The 24,762-nt window shown below is 49.0% G+C and overlaps 1 protein-coding gene across 8 annotated transcripts in view; it reads left to right on the top strand.

Annotated features, from left to right (window-relative positions):
• DENND1A (DENN domain containing 1A) overlaps positions 1 to 24,762 on the top strand; it is a 514,179-nt gene that overhangs the window by 475,241 nt on the left and 14,176 nt on the right. For 4 of the 8 annotated variants that reach the window (XM_075579369.1, XM_075579367.1, XM_075579370.1 and 1 more), the window contains 2 exons: positions 19,651 to 19,731; positions 23,045 to 23,133. In XM_075579369.1, coding sequence (XP_075435484.1) covers positions 19,651 to 19,731; positions 23,045 to 23,133 — 170 coding nt within the window. The remainder of the gene's footprint in view (positions 1 to 19,650; positions 19,732 to 23,044; positions 23,134 to 24,762) is intronic. The other 4 variants (XM_075579373.1, XM_075579371.1, XM_075579372.1 and 1 more) reach the window with 1 other exon arrangement.

Genomic DNA, 24,762 nt, shown 5'->3' with positions numbered 1-24,762 from the left:
TTATTACACAGTACATGAATAATAGGGGGTAGGGTACAATGGTTACACAGAACATGAATTCTAGGGGGTAGGGTATAATGATTGCAAAGTACATGGGTAACAGTTAAACACAGGGATGTGGGGGTTAGTGGGCGTCTCTCAGCATGTGGCAGGAGCTGATATAGTGTGCAGCCAGTACTGCTGGGGTTTTATCTCCTCCCAGGAGGATCACTATTTTTTGGTTCTTATCTATATTATTAAAGTTCTGGATAAGATCTGTGAGTTTCTCCAGGTTTCTCCACTCCTCATTTCAGAGTGTCTGCAACGCAGCAGGAAGTGTGTTTCATCACACACCTCTCTCAGCTCACATCGCTGGCACAGTCTCATCTCCCGGGGCTTCCAGTTCTGTCTGTATCTGCATGTGTCTCTCACACACCTCTCCTAGCTCACATCGCTGGCACAGTCTCATCTCCCGGGGCTTCCAGTGCTGTCTGTGTCTGCCTGTGTCTCTCACACACCTCTCCTAGCTCACATCGCTGGCACAGTCTCATCTCCCGGGGCTTCCAGTTCTGTCTGTGTCTCTCACACACCTCTCCAAGCTCACATCGCTGGCACAGTCTCATGTCCCGGGGCTTCCAGTTCTGTCTGTGTCTCTCGCACACCTCTCCTAGCTCCCATGGCTGGCACAGTCTCATCTCCCGGGGCTTCCAGTTCTGTCTTTGTCTGCCTGTTTCTCTCACACACACCTCTCCTAGCTCACATCGCTGGCACAGGCTCATCTCCCGGGGCTTCCAGTTCTGCCTGTGTCTGCCTGTTTCTATTTCCAGGCTATGAGCACTCATTCTGTACTGGCCCACGGTCTGTCCCTCCCTCTGTCCAACTCTCTCTCTCTGTCCCACACTCTCTCTCTCCCACCCTCTCTCTCTCTCTCTCTCTCCCACCCTCTCTCTCTCTCTCCCGCCCACCCTCTCTCTCCCGCCCCACCCTCTCTCTCCCGCCCACCCTCTCTCTCCCGCCCACCCTCTCTCTCCCGCCCCCCGCCCACCCTCTCTCTCCCGCCCCCCGCCCCACCCTCTCTCTCCCGCCCACCCTCTCTCTCCCGCCCACCCTCTCTCTCCCGCCCCCGCCCACCCTCTCTCTCCCGCCCCCGCCCACCCTCTCTCTCCCGCCCACCCTCTCTCTCCCGCCCCACCCTCTCTCTCCCGCCCCACCCTCTCTCTCCCGCCCACCTCCCTCTCTCTCCCGCCCCACCCTCTCTCTCCCGCCCTCTCTCTCTCCCGCCCTCTCTCTCTCTCCCGCCCTCTCTCTCTCTCCCGCCCTCTCTCTCTGTCCCGCCCTCTCTCTCTGTCCCGCCCTCTCTCTCTGTCCCGCCCTCTCTCTCTGTCCCACCCTCTCCCTCTCTGTCCCACCCTCTCCCTCTCTGTCCCACTCGCTCCCCCTCGGTCCCAGTCGCTCCCTCTCGGTCCCAGTCGCTCCCTCTCGGTCCCAGTCGCTCCCTCTCTGTCCCACCCTCTCACTCTCTGTCCCACCCTCTCACTCTCGGTCCCAGTCGCTCCCTCTCGGTCCCAGTCGCTCCCTCTCGGTCCCAGTCGCTCCCTCTCGGTCCCAGTCGCTCCCTCTCTGTCCCAGTCGCTCACTCTCTGTCCCACCCTCTCACTCTCTGTCCCCACCCTCTCACTCTCTGTCCCCACTCGCTCCTTCTCTGTCCCACTCTCTCTTTCCCTTTGTCCCACTCGCTCTCTCCCTCTCCCTCTCTCTCTCTCTCTCTCTCTCTCTCTCTCTCTCTCTCTCTCTCTCTCTCTCTCTCTCTCTCTCTCTCTCTATATATATATATATATATATATATATATCCCACTCTCTCTCTGTCTCTCTGTCCCATTCTCCCTCTGTCCCATTCTCCCTCTGTCCCATTCTCTCTCTGACCAATTCTCTCTCTCTCTCTCTGTCCCATTCTCCCTCTGTCCCATTCTCCCTCTGTCCGATTCTCCCTCTGTCCCATTCTCTCTCTGACAAATTCTCTCTCTCTGTCCCATTCTCCCTTTCTCTCTGTCCCATTCTCTCTCTCTCTCTCTCTCTCTCTCTCTCTCTCTCTCTCTCTCTCTCTCTCTCTCTCTGTCTCTCTCTGTCTCTCTCTGTCTCTCTCTATCTCTGTCTCTGTCCCACTCTCTCCCTCACTCTTCTTTTCTTTCCTCCCTAATGAAGCAGTCTCCTCTCCTCTGTCGGTCCAGCTGATTGTCTGTTCGTTATGTTTGCTGGCACTCAGCCATTCAGTCGCTTTCTGACAGCTCAGCTCCCCTAATTAGTGCTGTTGTTCTTTTCTTCCCCTTCTCCCTTCTCCAAGTTACCACAAACGTCCCCGTTTCCCAGCAGCTTCTCCTCACTCTCCCTCTGAGCTGCCAGACCTGGGATCTTGCGTCACCTGACATTCCTCTCTTTAACCCTTATCATGCCATTGTGAGGCTTTGCAAACCCTTCTGGAAACGAGGGAGGTAATGATACTTTGAATATCTCCCATATCCGCTCATGTCTCTGTGAGGTGGGATCATTTCCTTGGGTGATCTCGTGTAACATAGATAATGATGCATAATGGGGTCAACCGATGTGTTTAACGTGGCGATCCACTGGGGACCATAGGGTAAATTAATGTGAGGGGATCTGCTGAGATCTGGGAGTCATACCAAGGTGTGTAAGATGGGGATCCACTGGGATCTGAGCAAATGAAGAGAAGCCAAAAGTGATCTTGTTTTATAAGGATTTGGAAGGCTCATATGAGCCTTATTATCAGGAGAAAATATGATTATGATCATAAAATAAGATATCATTATCACAATAGGGTATGATGTATGTTTCGCATGCTTTCCAATGGAGACGTTTTATTTTCAACCTTTTATTACAAAGCAGCAGAATAATGTTTTCTTGTAGTAATATTGCTATTGTGGCTTTGATTTATACTCTCACAGTAACCGAGTAACTGTCACTTACTTTACATTGCTATGTGCAGTAAGGCTGTGATTTATACTCTCACACAGTAACTGAGTAACTGTCACTCTTACTTTACATTGCTACGTGCAGTAAGGCTGTGATTTATACTCTCACACAGTAACTGAGTAACTGTCACTTACTTTACATTGCTACGTGCAGTAAGGCTGTGATTTATACTCTCGCACAGTAACTGAGTAACTGTCACTTACTTTACATTGCTACGTGCAGTAAGGCTGTGATTTATACTCTCACACACAGTAACTGAGTAACTGTCACTTACTTTACATTGCTACGTGCAGTAAGGCTGTGATTTATACTCTCACACACTGAGTAACTGTCACTTACTTTACATTGCTATGTGCAGTAAGGCTGTGATTTATACTCTCACACAGTAACTGAGTAACTGTCACTTACTTTACATTGCTATGTGCAGTAAGGCTGTGATTTATACTCACACACTGAGTAACTGTCACTTACTTTACATTGCTATGTGCAGTAAGGCTGTGATTTATACTCTCACACAGTAACTGAGTAACTGTCACTTACTTTACATTGCTACGTGCAGTAAGGCTGTGATTTATACTCTCACACAGTAACTGAGTAACTGTCACTCTTACTTTACATTGCTATGTGCAGTAAGGCTGTGATTTATACTCTCACACAGTAACTGAGTAACTGTCACTCTTACTTTACATTGCTACGTGCAGTAAGGCTGTGATTTATACTCTCACACAGTAACTGAGTAACTGTCACTCTTACTTTACATTGCTACGTGCAGTAAGGCTGTGATTTATACTCTCACACACTGAGTAACTGTCACTTACTTTACATTGCTACGTGCAGTAAGGCTGTGATTTATACTCTCACACAGTAACTGAGTAACTGTCACTCTTACTTTACATTGCTACGTGCAGTAAGGCTGTGATTTATACTCTCGCACAATAACTGAGTAACTGTCACTCTTACTTTACATTGCTATGTGCAGTAAGGCTGTGATTTATACTCTCACACACAGTAACTGAGTAACTGTCACTCTTACTTTACATTGCTACGTGCAGTAAGGCTGTGATTTATACTCTCACACACTGAGTAACTGTCACTTACTTTACATTGCTATGTGCAGTAAGGCTGTGATTTATACTCTCACACACAGTAACTGAGTAACTGTCACTCTTACTTTACATTGCTACGTGCAGTAAGGCTGTGATTTATACTCTCGCACAATAACTGAGTAACTGTCACTCTTACTTAGCATGCATTAACTTCAGTTGACTTGAATGAGACATTCCCCAAAATGGAGCGTGATAAATACTCCTATAGCGATTGATTTATAGGAAAGCTTACTCTGATTATTATCTGAGGGAAATAGGAAATGGCTGCCGATTGGTCATTCCTCTGCGTTATTGTCTCATTCTCCAAGCCAGAAGGATTAACCTCTACAGTGCTGGGAGTCCTGTGACTCTTTGCTACAATCAGGATGTATAGGGGGTAAAGTAAACTGAAGCTGCTGACCCTACATGTTCTGGGCAGTGTCAGATTGTGGGCAGCTGCGGGAGTCTATGCTGACTGCTCCGCGGACAGGTCAGTGTCCTTCACAGGTAGTTTTGGAAGAGAAGTTTATGGATAAGATGTCTTTGTTCGTCCAACTCTAAACGCAGCACTTTGGGCACTGATTGGTTAATAGCACGAATCCTAGTACAGGCGGTCATCGCATATCGACATATCCAACGCTTTATAACACCTACCAATGGGCAGTGTTATAATGCTCATATCCAGCATGTTAAAAGGTGTATAGTACTAGGGCTCACTCTTTCTCCAATAGTGTACTGTACAGTATTGCAAGATTATATATCATTATAGGCATAAATACAGGTTTATACGCCATTACTGTACTAACTGCAGATATTATTGCCTCAGTACAATATTCTGGGTCAATTTGTGTTTAGAAAGCTTCTTGGTCAGGCAGCGTGCTTGTGATACTGGGTGTATGATAGTGCAGGCAACAGTAATGTAGAGGGGGTAGTAGGGCCAGGTTTGGGAGAAAGTATGAGGAGCTCCGTCTTTGACATGTTAAGTTTGAGTCGGCGGAGGGCTGTCCAGGACGATATAGCGGAGAGACATGCAAAGACGGTACCGCAGGTGTAAGGTCAGGGAATGAAAGGTAAATTTGAGTGTCATCAGCATAGAGGTGATATTTGAACCCAAGAGATTTGATTAGGTCACCTAAAGAGTGTGTGTACAGAGGAAAGCTAAGAGGTCCCAGGACACACTCCCTGGGGCGCCCCCACAGAGAGATCGAGAGAGGGGGAGGTGTTAGCAAACGAGACACTGAAAGTATGATGGGAGAGGCCAGGGGAAATCCAGGATAGAGCTCTGTTATGAATACCAAGAGTATGGAGAAGGTGATCCATAGTTTCAAAGGCTGCAGAGAGGACGAGTAATATGAGGAAAGTGTAATGACCTTTGTCTTTGGGTGTATGGAAGTCATTTAGTTTTTTTAGTGAGGACTGTTTCGGTGGAGTGAGCAGGGCGGAAGCCAGATTGTAGAGGGACTAGGAGAGAATAAGAGGGGAGAAAATAGAGCACGTGAGAGAATATGACATTCAAGCAGCGGCGTGTATCATTGATGTGCAGAGCCGCGTGTATCAGTGACATGCAGAGCAGCGTGTATCAGTGATGTGCAGAGCAGCGTGTATCAGTGACGTGCAGAGCGGCGTGTTTCAGTGACGTGCGGCGTGTATCAGTGATGTGCAGAGCAGTGTATATCAGTAATGTGCAGAGCGCCGTGTATCAGTAATGTGCAGAGCGGCGTGTATCAGTAATGTGCAGAGCGGCGTGTATCAGTAACGTGCAGAGCGGCGTGTATCAGTAACGCGCAGAGCGCTGTGTATCAATAACACGCAGAGCGCTGTGTATCAGTAACGTGCAGTGCGGCGCATATCAATGATGTGCAGATTTAGCAAAGGATATGTTGTGATATATCAGTAGGTAAAATAAATCTGGCTACATTTATATATCCGTGTGCAGGGCAGGGCATGTCAGCCGTGTGCAGGGCAGGGCATGTCAGCAGTGTGCAGGGCAGTGCATGTCAGCAGTGTGCAGGGCAGTGCATGTCAGCAGTGTGCAGGGCAGTGTGTGTCAGCAGTGTGCAGGGCAGTGCATGTCAGCAGTGTGCAGGGCAGGGCAGGGCAGGGCATGTCAGCAGTGTGCAGGGCAGTGCACGTCAGCAGTGTGCAGGGCAGGGCACGTCAGCAGTGTGCAGGGCAGGGCATGTCAGCAGTGTGCAGGGCATGTCAGCAGTGTGCAGGGCATGTCAGCAGTGTGCAGGGCAGGGCATGTCAGCAGTGTGCAGGGCAGGGCATGTCAGCAGTGTGCAGGGCAGTGCATGTCAGCAGTGTGCAGGGCAGGGCATGTCAGCAGTGTGCAGGGCAGTGCATGTCAGCCGTGTGCAGGGCAGGGCATGTCAGCCGTGTGCAGGGCAGGGCATGTCAGCCGTGTGCAGGGCAGGGCATGTCAGCCGTGTGCAGGGCAGGGCATGTCAGCCGTGTGCAGGGCAGGGCATGTCATGTCAGCAGTGTGCAGGGCATGTCATGTCAGCAGTGTGCAGGGCAGGGCATGTCAGTAGTGTGCAGGGCAGTGCGTGTCAGCAGTGTGCAGGGCAGTGCGCGTCAGCAGTGTGCAGGGCAGTGCGCGTCAGCAGTGTGCAGGGCAGTGCGCGTCAGCAGTGTGCAGGGCAGTGCGCGTCAGCAGTGTGCAGGGCAGTGCGCGTCAGCAGTGTGCAGGGCAGTGCGCGTCAGCAGTGTGCAGGGCAGTGCGCGTCAGCAGTGTGCAGGGCAGTGCGCGTCAGCAGTGTGCAGGGCAGTGCGCGTCAGCAGTGTGCAGGGCAGTGCGCGTCAGCAGTGTGCAGGGCAGTGCGCGTCAGCAGTGTGCAGGGCAGTGCGCGTCAGCAGTGTGCAGGGCAGTGCGCGTCAGCAGTGTGCAGGGCAGTGCGCGTCAGCAGTGTGCAGGGCAGTGCGCGTCAGCAGTGTGCACGGCAGTGCGCGTCAGCAGTGTGCAGGGCAGTGCGCGTCAGCAGTGTGCAGGGCAGTGCGCGTCAGCAGTGTGCAGGGCAGTGCGCGTCAGCAGTGTGCACGGCAGTGCGCGTCAGCAGTGTGCACGGCAGTGCGCGTCAGCAGTGTGCAGGGCAGTGCGCGTCAGCAGTGTGCAGGGCAGTGCGCGTCAGCAGTGTGCAGGGCAGTGCGGGTCAGCAGTGTGCAGGGCAGTGCGGGTCAGCAGTGTGCAGGGCAGTGCGCGTCAGCAGTGTGCAGGGCAGTGCGCGTCAGCAGTGTGCAGGGCAGTGCGCGTCAGCAGTGTGCAGGGCAGTGCGGGTCAGCAGTGTGCAGGGCAGTGCGCGTCAGCAGTGTGCAGGGCAGTGCGCGTCAGCAGTGTGCAGGGCAGTGCGCGTCAGCAGTGTGCAGGGCAGTGCGCGTCAGCAGTGTATAAGGCTGCGCTCAGGATGCCGGGGTCGCGACGTGGAGTACACGTGCCTGCCCTTGCGCGCGGCCGTCTCCCGGGCGATGTGTGAACATCCCAGTACTGGGCTGCAGGAGATTAGGGAGGTGATCGGGGGCGTGGCGGGAGGCGTTGGCTGAACCAGCTCACGTGACGTTGACGTCACGCTACTGCATCCTGAAAGACAATTTCACTTGTCTGTCCAACCTGTAGCAGCGTGAACGCACAACTTGGCTGCCAGGAGGAGCATTTACCTGGCTATAGCTCATTCTCTAACATGAGAATGTCCTGATCGTGTGCGCGCACGTAGCAACGCCGGCACCCTGAGCGCAGCCTAAGGCAGGACATGTCAGCCGTGTGCAGGGCAGGGCATGTCAGCCGTGTGCAGGGCAGGGCATGTCAGCCGTGTGCAGGGCAGGGCATGTCATGTCAGCAGTGTGCAGGGCAGTGCGTGTCAGCAGTGTGCAGGGCAGTGCGTGTCAGCAGTGTGCAGGGCAGTGCGTGTCAGCAGTGTGCAGGGCAGTGCGTGTCAGCAGTGTGCAGGGCAGTGCGTGTCAGCAGTGTGCAGGGCAGTGCGCGTCAGCAGTGTGCAGGGCAGTGCGCGTCAGCAGTGTGCACGGCAGTGCGCGTCAGCAGTGTGCAGGGCAGTGCGCGTCAGCAGTGTGCAGGGCAGTGCGCGTCAGCAGTGTGCAGGGCAGTGCGCGTCAGCAGTGTGCAGGGCAGTGCGCGTCAGCAGTGTGCAGGGCAGTGCGCGTCAGCAGTGTGCAGGGCAGTGCGCGTCAGCAGTGTGCAGGGCAGTGCGCGTCAGCAGTGTGCAGGGCAGTGCGCGTCAGCAGTGTGCACGGCAGTGCGCGTCAGCAGTGTGCAGGGCAGTGCGCGTCAGCAGTGTGCAGGGCAGTGCGCGTCAGCAGTGTGCAGGGCAGTGTGGGTCAGCAGTGTGCAGGGCAGTGCGGGTCAGCAGTGTGCAGGGCAGTGCGCGTCAGCAGTGTGCAGGGCAGTGCGCGTCAGCAGTGTATAAGGCTGCGCTCAGGATGCCGGGGTCGCGACGTGGAGTACACGTGCCTGCCCTTGCGCGCGGCCGTCTCCCGGGCGATGTGTGAACATCCCAGTACTGGGCTGCAGGAGATTAGGGAGGTGATCGGGGGCGTGGCGGGAGGCGTTGGCTGAACCAGCTCACGTGACGTTGACGTCACGCTACTGCATCCTGAAAGACAATTTCACTTGTCTGTCCAACCTGTAGCAGCGTGAACGCACAACTTGGCTGCCAGGAGGAGCATTTACCTGGCTATAGCTCATTCTCTAACATGAGAATGTCCTGATCGTGTGCGCGCACGTAGCAACGCCGGCACCCTGAGCGCAGCCTAAGGCAGGACATGTCAGCAGTGTGCAGGGCAGGACATGTCAGCCGTGTGCAAGGCAGGGCATGTCAGCCGTGTGCAGGGCAGAGCGTGTCAGCAGTGTGCAGGGCAGTGCATGTCAGCCGTGTGCAGGGCAGGGCATGTCAGCAGTGTGCAGGGCAGGGCAATGTCAGAAGTGTGCAGGGCAGGGCAATGTCAGCCATGTGCAGGGCAGGGCATGTCAGCAGTGTGCAGGGCATGTCAGCCGTGTGCAGGGCAGCGCATGTCAGAAGTGTGCAGGGCAGGGCAGAAGTGTGCAGGGCAGCGCATGTCAGAAGTGTGCAGCGCATGTCAGCAGTGTGCAGGGCAGGGCAGGGCATGTCAGCAGTGTGCAGGGCAGTGCATGTCAGCCGTGTGCAGGGCAGGGCAATGTCAGCCATGTGCAGGGCAGTGCATGTCAGCAGTGTGCAGGGCAGGGCAATGTCAGCCATGTGCAGGGCAGTGCATGTCAGCAGTGTGCAGGGCAGGGCAATGTCAGCAATGTGCAGGGCAGTGCATGTCAGCCGTGTGCAGGGCATGTCATGTCAGCAGTGCGCAGGGCAGGGCATGTCAGCAGTGTGCAGGGCAGGGCATGTCAGCAGTGTGCAGGGCATGTCATGTCAGCAGTGTGCAGGGCAGTGCATGTCAGCCGTGTGCAGGGCAGTGCATGTCAGCCGTGTGCAGGGCATGTCATGTCAGCAGTGCGCAGGGCATGTCATGTCAGCAGTGCGCAGGGCATGTCATTTCAGCAGTGCGCAGGGCATGTCATTTCAGCAGTGTGCAGGGCATGTCGGCAGTGTGCAGGGCAGGGCATGTCGGCAGTGTGCAGGGCAGGGCATGTCAGCAGTGTGCAGGGCAGTGCATGTCAGCCGTGTGCAGGGCAGGGCATGTCAGCCGTGTGCAGGGCATATCATGTCAGCAGTGTGCTGGGCAGGGCATGTCAGCAGTGTGCAGGGCAGGGCATGTCAGCAGTGTGCAGGGCAGGGCATGTCAGCAGTGTGCAGGGCAGGGCATGTCAGCAGTGTGCAGGGCAGGGCATGTCAGCAGTGTGCAGGGCAGGGCATGTCAGCAGTGTGCAGTGCAGGGCATGTCAGCAGTGTGCAGGGCAGAGCATGTCAGTAGTGTATAAGGCAGTGTATGTCAGCAGTGTACAGTACAGGGCACTGCATGTCAGCAATGTACAGGGCAGTGCATGTCAGCAATGTACAGGGCAGTGCATGTTAGCAGTGTGCAGGGCAGTGCATGTCAGCAGTGTATAAGGCAGTTTATGTCAGTAGTGTACAGGGCAGGGCATGTCAGCCGTGGGCAGGGCATGTCATCCGTGTGCAGGGCAGGGCAGGGCATGCCAGCCGTGTGCAGGGCAGGGCATGTAGGCAGTCCATAGGGCAGTGCATGTCTGCAATGTACAGGGCAGTGTACGTCAGCAGTGTATAAGGCAGTGCATGTCAGCAGTGCGCAGGGCAGTGCATGTCAGCAGTGCGCAGGGCAGTGCATGTCAGCAGTGCGCAGGGCAGTGCATGTCAGCAGTGCGCAGGGCAGTGCATGTCAGCAGTGCGCAGGGCAGTGCATGTCAGCAGTGCGCAGGGCAGTGCATGTCAGCAGTGCGCAGGGCAGGGCATGTCAGCAGTGGGACTTCTTGCAGCTTGAGCTAGATAAATAACATTAGTCACATATTTCAGCAGGCGATTGAACAAGCACATCTTGGATTTATCCCAGAGAATGGAAATAAGAGAATCCGCTATGTAATCGTGTTTCTGCATGGAGAAAAATGGGCGTTTTCATTTACAGAATAATTAAAAACACTGGCAGCTTGAGAGATGTGTAAACATGTCACAGAACCATTTTAAAGGAAACTGACTATCAGCACAAAAAAGAATTAAAAGAACTAGTTCTTTAATTAGTACAAAACTGGCCCCATTGGCTAATGCCTTTCATGAGAATTCACAACAATTAATCATTTATCTTGATAAAAAGTCTACATATCTTCTCATTTGAGTCAACGCTTGAAGTATTTCTGTGGAGTTATGCTGCTTAAGCTTTTTTTCCAGAGGACTCCCTATTTCTGATCACAATGACTATTTGTCCTTATTTAATTCGCTTTTACTGTATGGCACTTCTGCCTCCTGTTACGAGGTAGGATAGCCCTGCAATGTGCTGTGTTAGGAGAAGTAGGATAAGCCTGTAATGTGCTGTGTTAGAAGAGGTAGGATAAGCCTCCAATGTGCTGTGTTAGGGTTAGGATAAGCCTGCAATGTGCTGTGTTAGAAGAGGTAGGATAAGCCTGCAATGTGCTGTGTTAGAAGAGGTAGGATAAGCCTGCAATGTGCTGTGTTAGGAGAGGTAGGATATGCCTGCAATGTGCTGTGTTAGGGTTAGGATAAGCCTGCAATGTGCTGTGTTAGAAGAGGTAGAATAAGCCTGCAATGTGCTGTGTTAGAAGAGGTAGGATAAGCCTGCAATGTGCTGTGTTAGGAGAGGTAGGATAGGCCTGCAATGTGCTGTGTTAGAAGAGGTAGGATAGACCTGCAATGTGCTGTATTAGGAGAGGTAGGATAGGCCTGCAATATGCAGTGTTAGAAGAGGTAGGATAGGCCTGCAATGTGCTGTGTTAGAATAGGTAGGATAAGCCTGCAATGTGCTGTGTTAGAAGAGGTAGGATAGCCCTGCAATGTGCTGTGTTAGAAGAGGTAGGATAGGCCTGCAATGTGCTGTGTTAGGAGAGGTAGTATAAGCCTGTAATGTGCTGTGTTAGAAGAGGTAGGATCAGCCTGCAATGTGCTGTGTTAGGGTTAGGATAAGCCTGCTATGTGCTGTGTTAGAAGAGGTAGGATAGGCTTACAATGTGCTGTGTTAGAAGAGGTAGGATAGGCCTGCAATGTGCTGTGTTAGAGGAGGTAGGATAAGCCTGCAATGTGCTGTGTTAGAAGAGGTAGGGTAGACCTGCAATGTGCTGTGTTAGAAGAGGTAGGATAGGCCTGCAATGTGCTGTGTTAGAAGAGGTAGGATAGGCCTGCAATATGCTGTGTTAGAAGAGGTAGGATAGGCCTGCAATATGCTGTGTTAGAAGAGGTAGGATAGGCCTGCAATGTGCTGTGTTAGAAGAGGTAGGATAGGCCTGCAATATGCTGTGTTAGAAGAGGTAGGATAGGCCTGCAATCTGCTGTGTTAGGAGAGGTAGGATAGGCCTGCAATGTGCTGTGTTAGGAGAGGTAGGATAGCCCTGCAATGTGCTGTGTTAGGAGAGGTAGGATAGGCCTGCAATGTGCTGTGTTAGGAGAGGTAGGATAGCCCTGCAATGTGCTGTGTTAGGAGAGGTAGGATAGGCCTGCAATGTGCTGTGTTAGGAGAGGTAGGATAGGCCTGCAATGTGCTGTGTTAGGAGAGGTAGGATAGGCCTGCAATGTGCTGTGTTAGGAGAGGTAGGATAGGCCTGCAATGTGCTGTGTTAGGAGAGGTAGGATAGGCCTGCAATGTGCTGTGTTAGGAGAGGTAGGATAGCCCTGCAATGTGCTGTGTTAGGAGAGGTAGGATAGGCCTGCAATGTGCTGTGTTAGGAGAGGTAGGATAGGCCTGCAATGTGCTGTGTTAGGAGAGGTAGGATAGACCTGCAATGTGCTGTGTTAGGAGAGGTAGGATAGACCTGCAATGTGTTGTTACACTATATTGTTATTGTTAGTTGAACAATACAAAGTAATATAATGTCAGTGGAGTAGTATAAAGTAGTCTAATGTTAGTGGAGTATTATGGTATCTAGGGTTGCCAAGGGTCCAGTAATGAACTGGACTGTCCTGTATTTGGACACTATCCATTAAAAAAATGAAATGTAATTCTGGACTTGTATGTGTCTGGTATTACCTCTTTGGACATAGTGACCTGACCGGCTAGGAGGGGGGGGAGGGGGCGCAGGATTTTCCCAACCAGGGGGAAGCAGGGCTGTTCCTAGGCGCCTGGGCAGCTTCCTCCATCCTGATTGACTGCATTACCCAGCAATAGCAGTAGCCAATCAGGAGGAGGTGTCAGGAGCCTGGGAGTGGGGCAAAGGAGAGGAGGAAAAAGCATGGAGCAGAGAGAGGCGAGTCTGGGTGAGGGTGTGTATTTATCCTGTTTTGTCTTGGTGTGTGTTTTCTGTGACTATCCTGTGGGCGTGAGAATGACAGGGAGGAGGGAGGAGAGGATATTGGGGGTGGGTACGGACGGGGGAGAGAGGATAAGGGGCAGTTGAGAGAGGATGAGGGGAGAGGGATGCAACAATGTTGGAATATGTGTGAGGAGCATTAAGATCAGTATTGCTCGCCATGGGTCTGTATAGCTGCAGGTATATTCTTTATAAAGTATCTGTCCGTTACGTCATTTTTGCTAAATTTCAGTCCAAATTTGCACCATTTCATATCGTGTTTTGTATAAAAGAAAAAAACCTCTGGGGAGAGCGCTCCATCCCAGACCCCTCTCCATAATGTTTCTACGAAATAGAATATGAATATGTGCAAACTGGGGAAAATTGGTGCATAATTGGAGTAAAATATAGAAAAAATGACGTACCGGTCAGATCCTTTATAAATAACATACCTCCCCACGACTTTTCTCGAGCGCATCGCACCTTTCACCATTGTGTCCAATATTTTTGGAGGAGACAGCTAGCAACCCTAGTGGTATCAGAATAGTATAAAGTAGTATAATGTTAGCGGAGTAGTAATGTTAGCGCAGTAGAATAAAGTAGTATACTGTTAGCAAAGTAATATAATGTTAGTGGAGTGGTATAAAGTAGTATAATGTTAGCGGAGTAGTAATGTTAGGGCAGTACTGTAGTATAAAGTAGTGTAATGTTAGGGCAGTAGTAATGTTAGCACAGTAGTATTAAGTAGTATACTGTTAGCAAAGTAATATAATGTTAGTGGAGTAGTGTAAAGTAGTATAATGTTAGCGGAGTAGTAATGTAAGAGCAGTAGTGTAAAGAAAAGTAGTGTAATGTTAGGGCAGTAGTATACTGTTAGCAAAGTAATATAATGTTAGTGGAGTAGTGTAAAGTAGTATAATGTTAGCGGAGTAGTGTAAAGTAGTATAATGTTAGCGGAGTAGTAATGTAAGAGCAGTAGTGTAAAGAAAAGTAGTGTAATGTTAGGGCAGTAGTATACTGTTAGCAAAGTAATATAATGTTAGTGGAGTAGTGTAAAGTAGTATAATGTTAGCGGAGTAGTAATGTAAGAGCAGTAGTGTAAAGAAAAGTAGTGTAATGTTAGGGCAGTAGTATACTATTAGCAAAGTAATATAATGTTAGTGGAGTAGGAATGTTAGGGCAGTAGTATAAAGTAAGTGTAAAGAGTGTGTATAGGAACCAAACCCAGAGAACGGTGCTCAGTTGAACAAGGGAACACATATATCCATAAATGCTTGAATAATAATGTTGTAGGTTTCTGATGAACTTCAATAAAGAATAGTGAGACTAAATACCCGATGCATAGAAATTCCTATTGGGGTAAATAATGAAACAGTCCATATAGTGGTATGGAAGTATAAGTCCTGTATGAATATACCACTAATAAGGTCCCCATGGAATAGCATCTATTGTAAGGGTCTGAACTCCCCAACCATAAGTAGAGAAATAGTACTCACATTAGTAGCAGTCCATCTGTTACGTGCATCACGCGATTCAGCAGTAGAAGAAATTGTCCATAAGGACCAAAAATGGAGCACAGCTGCAAGAAATGGGACTAGACACCAGCAAAAATTAGGTTAAAAATACCTTTATTCCATGGTATACTTGGTGACACGCAAATGAACCACTCTGACGCGTTTCAGGCAAGAAGCCCTTTATCAAAGAGTATGTTCGCGTCTCGCCAGATTCCTACTATTATAGAAGACCCCCCGCCCCCAACACTGAGTGATGCACGATGAAATTGGCGCGAAATGCTAATCGGAGCACTCCCATTGGTGGAGAGCAGCCTCCAATCAGGTGTCCGTAAAATGTCAACACAGTGCTGCGTGCGGAGGGCCGAAATCAACAGCGGAAATGGCGATCGACAATGTTAAACATAGTGTGTAAATATTTGACCAAATACTAAGCCTGAAGGAAAAAATATAAAAAGACATGAAAGACAACACAATAAAAACAACGAACCTTTCAAATGGAGGATGAGAATAGAAGACAGACCAATTGCTACTACTATACAATGGAGCATAGATATGGAGGTTCTCTTTATTTATAGTTCCTCTTTTTCTAAACATATAACAATTATTCTAATATTCTGTATAGAGCCATTTTTCTAACAAGAATAACATTGTTCACGGCTGCTCTGGGATATTTATCTTACTCTGATTATTACCCAATGAGCAATGGGTCTGTCTTCTTCTTATAGGATGTTTCGGTTATGTTCTCAGTTTCAGCTTGCACAGCTAAACACCATAGAACAGGAAAAAAGCTCCAAACACCCGGGGAAGCCCCAATCAGTCTTGTCTGATCCCGAGAGAGTGAGGGGAATTCTTGGCCAGGCATCTGCACGGTCCATGGAGAAGCTTCTGGCACAATCCCAGCCTAAGCTCTTATTTATAGCATATTTTGTTAGGCTTCCTCCTATCAGTGCTGAGTGCTGTAGCAAAAAATGCATACTTAAACTAATGAGTCACACTTCTTTTGTTGTAAATAAACTCTGTATATGGTAGGGGAGCAGTGTAAAGTAATATAATGTTAGGGGAGCAGTGTAAAGTGGAATAATGTTAGGGAGCAGTGTGAAGTAGTTTAATGTTAGGGAGCAGTATAAAGTAGTATAATGTTAGGGGAGCAGTGTAAAGTAGTATAATGTCAGGGTAGCAGTGTAAAGTAGTATAATGTTAGCGGAGCAGTGTATAGTAGTATAATGTTAGGGGAGCAGTATAAAGTAGTTTAATGTTAGGGGAGCAGTGTAAAGTGGTATAATGTTAGGGGAGCAGTGTAAAGTAGTATAATGTTAGGGAGCAGTATAAAGTAGTATAATGTTAGGGGAGCAGTGTAAAGTAGTATAATGTTAGGGGAGCAGTGTAAAGTAGTATAATGTTAGGGGAGCAGTATAAAGTAGTATAATGTTAGGGGAGCAGTGTAAAGTAGTATAATGTTAGGGGAACAGTGTAAAGTAGTATAATGTTAGGGAGCAGTGTAAAGTAGTATAATGTTAGGGGAGCCGTGTAAAGTAGTATAATGTTAGGGGAGCAGTGTAAAGTAGTATAATGTTAGGGAGCAGTGTAAAGTAATATAATGTTAGGGGAGCAGTGTAAAGTAGTATAATGTTAGGGGAGCCGTGTAAAGTAGTATAATGTTAGGGGAGCAGTGTAAAGTGGTATAATGTTAGGGGAGCAGTGTAAAGTGGTATAATGTTAGGGGAGCAGTGTAAAGTGGTATAATGTTAGGGGAGCAGTGTAAAGTGGTATAATGTTAGGGGAGCAGTGTAAAGTGGTATAATGTTAGGGGAGCAGTGTAAAGTAGTATAATGTTAGGGGAGCAGTGTAAAGTAATATAATGTTAGGGGAGCAGTGTAAAGTAGTATAATGTTAGCGGAGCAGTGTATAGTAGTATAATGTTAGGGAGCAGTGTAAAGTAATATAATGTTAGGGGAGCCGTGTAAAGTAGTATAATATTAGTGGAACAGTGTAAAGTAGTATAATGTTAGGGGAGCAGTGTAAAGTAGTATAATGTTAGGGGACCCGTGTAAAGTAGTATAATGTTAGCGGAGCCGTGTATAGTAGTATAATGTTAGGGGACCCGTGTAAAGTAGTATAATGTTAGGGGAGCAGTGTAAAGTGGTATAATGTTAGGGTAGCAGTGTAAAGTGGTATAATGTTAGGGGAGCAGTGTAAAGTGGTATAATGTTAGGGGAGCAGTGTAAAGTGGTATAATGTTAGGGGAGCAGTGTAAAGTGGTATAATGTTAGGGGAGCAGTGTAAAGTGGTATAATGTTAGGGGAGCAGTGTAAAGTGGTATAATGTTAGGGGAGCAGTGTAAAGTAGTACAGTATAATGTTAGAGAGCAGTGTAAAGTGGTATAATGTTAGGGGAGCAGTGTAAAGTGGTATAATGTTAGGGAGCAGTGTAAAGTGGTATAATGTTAGGGGAGTAGTGTAAAGTAGTATAATGTTAGGGGAGCAGTGTAAAGTGGTATAATGTTAGGGGAGCAGTGTAAAGTAGTATAATGTTAGAGAGCAGTGTAAAGTGGTATAATGTTAGGGGAGCAGTGTAAAGTGGTATAATGTTAGGGAGCAGTGTAAAGTGGTATAATGTTAGGGGAGTAGTGTAAAGTAGTATAATGTTAGGGGAGCAGTGTAAAGTGGTATAATGTTAGGGGAGCAGTGTAAAGTGGTATAATGTTAGGGGAGCAGTGTAAAGTGGTATAATGTTAGGGGAGCAGTGTAAAGTGGTATAATGTTAGGGGAGCAGTGTAAAGTGGTATAATGTTAGGGGAGCAGTGTAAAGTAGTATAATGTTAGGGGAGCAGTGTAAAGTAGTATAATGTTAGGGAGCAGTGTAAAGTAGTATAATGTTAGGGGAGCAGTGTAAAGTGGTATAATGTTAGGGGAGCAGTGTAAAGTAGTATAATGTTAGGGGAGCCGTGTAAAGTAGTATAATGTTAGGGAGCAGTGTAAAGTAGTATAATGTTAGGGAGTAGTATAATGTTAGGGGAGCAGTGTAAAGTAATATAATGTTAGGGGAGCAGTGTAAAGTAGTATAATGTTAGGGGAGCAGTATAAAGTAGTATAATGTTAGGAGAGCAGTGTAAAGTAGTATAATGTTGGCGGAACAGTGTAAAGTAGTATAATGTTAGGGAGCAATGTAAAGTAGTATAATGTTAGGGAGCAGTGTAAAGTAGTATAATGTTAGTGGAACAGTGTAAAGTAGTATAATGTTAGGGGAGCAGTGTAAAGTAGTATAATGTTAGGGAGTAGTATAATGTTAGTGAAACAGTGTAAAGTAGTATAATGTTAGGGGAGCAGTGTATAGTAGTATAATGTTAGGGGAGCCGTGTAAAGTAGTATAATGTTAGGGATCAGTGTAAAGTAGTATAATGTTAGGGAGCAGTGTAAAGTAGTATAATGTTAGCGGAACAGTGTAAAGTGGTATAATGTTAGCGGAACAGTGTAAAGTGGTATAATGTTAGCGGAACAGTGTAAAGTAGTATAATATTAGCGGAGCAGTGTAAAGTAGTATAATGTTAGGGGAGCAGTGTAAAGTAGTATAATGTTAGCGGAACAGTGTAAAGTGGTATAATGTTAGCGGAACAGTGTAAAGTAGTATAATGTTAGGGGAGCAGTGTAAGGTAGTATAATGTTAGGGGATCAGTGTAAAGTACTATAATGTTAGCGGAGCAGTATATAGTAGTATAATGTTAGGGGAGCCGTGTAAAGTAGTATAATGTTAGGGGAGCAGTGTAAGTAGTATAATGTTGGCGGAACAGTGTAAAGTAGTATAATGTTAGGGAGCAGTGTAAAGTAGTATAATGTTAGGGGAGCAGTGTAAAGTAGTATAATGTTAGGGAGCAGTGTAAAGTAGTATAATGTTAGGGGAGCAGTGTAAAGTAGTATAATGTTAGGGGAGCAGTGTAAAGTAGTATAATGTTAGGGAGCAGTGTAAAGTAGTATAATGTTAGCGGTACAGTGTAAAGTAGTATAATGTTAGGGAGCAGTGTAAAGTAGCATAATGTTAGGGGAGCAGTGTAAAGTACTATAATGTTAGGGGATCAGTGTAAAGTAGTATAATGTTAGGGGAGCAGTGTAAAGTAGTATAATGTTAGCGAAACAGTGTAAAGTACTATAATTTTAGCGGAGCAGTGTATAGTAGTATAATATTAGGGGAGCAGTGTAAAGTACTATAAAGTTAGGGGATCAGTGTAAAGTAGTATAATGTTAGGGGAGCCATGTAAAGTAGTATAATGTTAGGGAGCAGTGTAAAGTAGTATAATGTTAGGGAGCAGTGTAAAGTAGTATAATGTTAGGGGAGCAGTGTAAAGTAGTATAATGTTAGGGGAGCAGTGTAAAGTAGTATAATGTTAGGGGAGCCGTGTAAAGTAGTATAATGTTAGGGGAGCAGTGTAAAGTACTATAATGTTAGGGGATCAGTGTAAAGTAGTATAATGTTAGGGAGCAGTGTAAAGTACTATAATGTTAGCGGAGCAGAATAGTAGTATAATGTTAGGGGAGCCGTGTAAAGTAGTATAATGTTAGGGAGCAGTGTAAAGTAATATAATGTTAGGGGAGCCGTGTAAAGTAATATAATGTTAGGGAGCAGTGTAAAGTAGTATAATGTTAGGGGAGCCGTGTAAAGTAGTATAATGTTATCAGACAGTGTAAAGTAGTATAATGTTAGGGAGCAGTGTAAAGTAGTATAATGTTAGGGGAGCAGTGTAAAGTAGTATAATGTTAGGGGAGCAGTGTAAAGTAGTATAATGTTAGGGGAGCAGTGTAAAGTAGTATGTTAGTGGAGCAGTGTAAAGTAGTATAATGTTAGGGGAGCAGTGTAGAGTAGTATAATGTTAGGGAGCAGTGTAAAGTAGTATAATGTTAGGGGAGCAGTGTAAAGTAGTATAATGTTAGGGAGTAGTATAATGTTAGGGAGCAGTGTAAAGTAGTATAATGTTAGGGGAGCAGTGTAAAGTAGTATAATGTTAGGGAGTAGTATAATGTTAGGGAGCAGTGTAAAGTAGTATAATGTTAGGGGAGCAGTGTAAAGTAGTATAACGTTAGCAGAGTATTAATGTTAGTAGAGTAATATTAAGTAGTATAATGTTAGCAGAGTTGTAATGATAGCACAGTAATTGAAAGTAGTATAATGTTAGTGGAGTAATAATACTCCTGCTTGTTTGCAGATACCCGGGTGGTTACTCAGTGATATGCTTACAGCATATACAGTATGGATCGTGCTGTTATATTGGGTGGTAACCAGTCCCGTACGTCCGCACTGCGTTGCTTCTCCTAGTTCTGTGTCAGTAACCCGTTCCCTGCCGGTGGGGTCCGCACTGTGTTGCTTCTCCTAGTCCTGTTTCTGTAACCCGTTCCCTGCCAGTGGGGTCCGCACTGTGTTGCTTCTCCTAGTTCTGTGTCAGTAACCCGTTCCCTGCCGGTGCGGTCCGCACTGTGTTGCTTCTCCTAGTCCTGTTTCGGTAACCCGTTCCCTGCCGGTGGGGTCCGCACTGTGTTGCTTCTCCTAGTCCTGTTTCTGTAACCCGTTCCCTGCCGGTGGGGTCCGCACTGTGTTGCTTCTCCTAGTCCTGTTTCTGTAACCTGTTCCCTGCCGGTGGGGTCCGCACTGCGTTGCTTCTCCTAGTCCTGTTTCTGTAACCTGTTCCCTGCCGGTGGGGTCCGCACTGCGTTGCTTCTCCTAGTCCTGTTTCTGTAACCCGTTCCCTGCCAGTGGGGTCCGCACTGTGTTGCTTCTCCTAGTCCTGTTTCTGTAACCTGTTCCCTGCCAGTGTGATCCGCACTGCGTTGCTTCTCCTAGTCCTGTTTCTGTAACCCGTTCCCTGCCAGTGGGGTCCGCACTGCGTTGCTTCTCCTAGTCCTGTTTCTGTAACCCGTTCCCTGCCAGTGGGGTCCGCACTGTGTTGCTTCTCCTAGTCCTGTTTCTGTAACCTGTTCCCTGCCGGTGGGGTCCGCACTGCGTTGCTTCTCCTAGTCCTGTTTCTGTAACCTGTTCCCTGCCGGTGGGGTCCGCACTGCGTTGCTTCTCCTAGTCCTGTTTCTGTAACCCGTTCCCTGCCAGTGGGGTCCGCACTGTGTTGCTTCTCCTAGTCCTGTTTCTGTAACCTGTTCCCTGCCAGTGTGATCCGCACTGCGTTGCTTCTCCTAGTCCTGTTTCTGTAACCCGTTCCCTGCCAGTGGGGTCCGCACTGCGTTGCTTCTCCTAGTCCTGTTTCTGTAACCCGTTCCCTGCCAGTGGGGTCCGCACTGCGTTGCTTCTCCTAGTCCTGTTTCTGTAACCCGTTCCCTGCCAGTGGGGTCCGCACTGTGTTGCTTCTCGTAGTTCTGTGTCGGTAACCCGTTCCCTGCCGGTGGGGTCCGCACTGTGTTGCTTCTCCTAGTCCTGTTTCTGTAACCCGTTCCCTGCCGGTGGGGTCCGCACTGTGTTGCTTCTCCTAGTCCTGTTTCTGTAACCTGTTCCCTGCCGGTGGGGTCCGCACTGCGTTGCTTCTCCTAGTCCTGTTTCTGTAACCTGTTCCCTGCCGGTGGGGTCCGCACTGCGTTGCTTCTCCTAGTCCTGTTTCTGTAACCCGTTCCCTGCCAGTGGGGTCCGCACTGTGTTGCTTCTCCTAGTCCTGTTTCTGTAACCTGTTCCCTGCCAGTTTGATCCGCACTGCGTTGCTTCTCCTAGTCCTGTTTCTGTAACCCGTTCCCTGCCAGTGGGGTCCGCACTGCGTTGCTTCTCCTAGTCCTGTTTCTGTAACCCGTTCCCTGCCAGTGGGGTCCGCACTGTGTTGCTTCTCCTAGTCCTGTTTCTGTAACCTGTTCCCTGCCGGTGGGGTCCGCACTGCGTTGCTTCTCCTAGTCCTGTTTCTGTAACCTGTTCCCTGCCGGTGGGGTCCGCACTGCGTTGCTTCTCCTAGTCCTGTTTCTGTAACCCGTTCCCTGCCAGTGGGGTCCGCACTGTGTTGCTTCTCCTAGTCCTGTTTCTGTAACCTGTTCCCTGCCAGTGTGATTCGCACTGCGTTGCTTCTCCTAGTCCTGTTTCTGTAACCCGTTCCCTGCCAGTGGGGTCCGCACTGCGTTGCTTCTCCTAGTCCTGTTTCTGTAACCCGTTCCCTGCCAGTGGGGTCCGCACTGCGTTGCTTCTCCTAGTCCTGTTTCTGTAACCCGTTCCCTGCCAGTGGGGTCCGCACTGCGTTGCTTCTCCTAGTCCTGTTTCTGTAACCCGTTCCCTGCCAGTGGGGTCCGCACTGCGTTGCTTCTCCTAGTCCTGTTTCTGTAACCCGTTCCCTGCCAGTGGGGTCCGCACTGCGTTGCTTCTCCTAGTCCTGTTTCTGTAACCGGTTCCCTGCCGGTGGGGTCCGCACTGCGTTGCTTCTCCTAGTCCTGTTTCTGTAACCCGTTCCCTGCCAGTGGGGTCCGCACTGCGTTGCTTCTCCTAGTCCTGTTTCTGTAACCCGTTCCCTGCCAGTGGGGTCCGCACTGCGTTGCTTCTCCTAGTCCTGTTTCTGTAACCCGTTCCCTGCCAGTGGGGTCCGCACTGCGTTGCTTCTCCTAGTCCTGTTTCTGTAACCCGTTCCCTGCTAGTGGGGTCCGCACTGCGTTGCTTCTCCTAGTCCTGTTTCTGTAACCCGTTCCCTGCCGGTGGGGTCCGCACTGCGTTGCTTCTCCTAGTCCTGTTTCTGTAACCCGTTCCCTGCCAGTGGGGTCCGCACTGCGTTGCTTCTCCTAGTCCTGTTTCTGTAACCCGTTCCCTGCCAGTGGGGTCCGCACTGCGTTGCTTCTCCTAGTCCTGTTTCTGTAACCCGTTCCCTGCCAGTGGGGTCCGCACTGCGTTGCTTCTCCTAGTCCTGTTTCTGTAACCCGTTCCCTGCCAGTGGGGTCCGCACTGCGTTGCTTCTCCTAGTCCTGTTTCTGTAACCCGTTCCCTGCCATTGGGGTCCGCACTGCGTTGCTTCTCCTAGTCCTGTTTCTGTAACCCGTTCCCTGCCAGTGGGGTCCGCACTGCGTTGCTTCTCCTAGTCCTGTTTCTGTAACCCGTTCCCTGCCAGTGGGGTCCGCACTGCGTTGCTTCTCCTAGTCCTGTTTCTGTAACCCGTTCCCTGCCATTGGGGTCCGCACTGCGTTGCTTCTCCTAGTCCTGTTTCTGTAACCCGTTCCCTGCCAGTGGGGTCCGCACTGCGTTGCTTCTCCTAGTCCTGTTTCTGTAACCCGTTCCCTGCCAGTGGGGTCCGCACTGCGTTGCTTCTCCTAGTCCTGTTTCTGTAACCCGTTCCCTGCCAGTGGGGTCCGCACTGCGTTGCTTCTCCTAGTCCTGTTTCTGTAACCCGTTCCCTGCCAGTGGGGTCCGCACTGCGTTGCTTCTCCTAGTCCTGTTTCTGTAACCCGTTCCCTGCCAGTGGGGTCCGCACTGCGTTGCTTCTCCTAGTCCTGTTTCTGTAACCCGTTCCCTGCCAGTGGGGTCCGCACTGCGTTGCTTCTCCTAGTTGCGTGTCTTCCAGGTCTCTGTACCAGTGAGGAGGCCACTCACAGCGGCTGCTCCCATTCGTTTCTAACATCTGTACCACCTGCTCATTACAGGTCCGCCCTCCCAGGCCAAACGTGGCCCGAAGACCCAAAAGTAACGTGGCCGTGGATAGCCGCAGAACCTCCGTCTCCAGTCCTGACCAGTAAGTGCCTTATTGTGTCTTATTAACCCCTTACAGTGCTGGGATCATATGGCAACTAGTTAGAGGAGTTAATGCTTCCCAATAAACCCCGGAGTATTCCAGGCGTTCCATAAAAGTGAGTGGTAATGTATTTAGGAAGGGGGTCCGTCCCGTTCCTTTACAGCTGGGTTATTGTGTGGAGTCCCGTGCCAGCTCTTTTACATGGCATGGTGTGTTTGCCGGGTAATGAATCGAAGTAATGATCCTTAAGCCAACTGATACACGCCGTAACGCACATCCAGTATCGACGCCACTCTCCAATTACTGCTCTTTCTGTATCGCTCACGGTAGCATCGTGTTAATCGGGGACCCCGACACCAGGGGGGCCTCAACTCCTGCCCTAAAGAACCCCCAACAGGTCAGGTGTTCAAGATAGCCCAGCTTCAGCACAGATGGCTCAGTCAGTGACTCCGTGCTTCAGCACAGGTGGCTCAATCAATGGCTCAGTCGAAGACTGAGCCACTGATTGGGCCAACTGTGCTGAAGCTGGGATATCCTTGACACCTGACCTGTTGGTGGGCATTGCGGACAGGAGTTGAGAACCCCTGACCAACACTAAACAGACGTGGTTCTAGTCTTTTGTCACATCAAAACGTTCACTCTCACGGTCTGACCCTGTGACCACGATATGAATTGAAAGTAACATCTTGCACCAAAAAAATAGAAGCTTGGGATTTTCTTTGGATGGTGTACTTCCTTATACAGAGCCTTATACAGAGCCGCTTTGTATTCCATAAAGATAAAATGCTGCATAAATCCTTTACACTCTGTATATACAAAACCGAGGCCGTGCGCCCTAACATGGAGCTCTATTGCCCTCTAGTGGTGAAGGTTTCCACCTGAAGAGTGTGATTTCCGTGAAAACCATCTCAACATATTCAGTTTACCTGATAAATTATTATTATTTATTAAGAGAAGTACCCAGTAAAAGGGGAATATACAGAGCCAGTCTGTAACTGCTGTGAACTCACTGTCCTATGACATCATCTTAAGAAAGTTAAATATCAAAGAGAGCAGAAGTGACCTGATTCTGGTATACTGTATACAGGTTCTTTATACACAGTGCACTCTTTATATGGGAATTGAGGGGACGACACATTATTTTCATCAGTTCAAACAAGAAATGCATAACAGGGGTGGGTGCCGTGTGGTTGTGGGTGCCGTGTATTTTGGGCATCTTGGGATGTATTCACAATTTAATTTATAGGGCAAATAACCGAAGGTAAATTGTAATATCATCATGTTTGTTAGCGGGGTGTGTGCTCTGTCTGTTATCCGGCAGAACGCCTTCTCTCAGCACAATGCGAGGGCTGGCAGCTGTCGTACTGAGGCAGCAGGAGTGGGCTGGAATATGTGAGAGCTGGTAATAAATAAGGAGGTTACTGACACAACCTGAGATATGGAAGGAATGTGAAGGGCAGATTAAAGGGACTGGAACCCTGCCCTAAAACACACCACGTAGTCCCACTGTGGGTCACTACAACTGGTCTAACATCCACTGTTAGGAGATCTCCCCTCTTGCTTTTCTTGTCTAGATCCCAATGAGTGAGATCTCGGGGATCTGACCCAAATTGGGATATTGTAGGTGAT

The sequence above is a fragment of the Ascaphus truei genome, chromosome 21 (genome assembly GCF_040206685.1).
Source record: "Ascaphus truei isolate aAscTru1 chromosome 21, aAscTru1.hap1, whole genome shotgun sequence".
NCBI classification, from domain to species: domain Eukaryota; kingdom Metazoa; phylum Chordata; class Amphibia; order Anura; family Ascaphidae; genus Ascaphus; species Ascaphus truei.
This window is presented reverse-complemented; position numbering and strand designations above follow the sequence as displayed.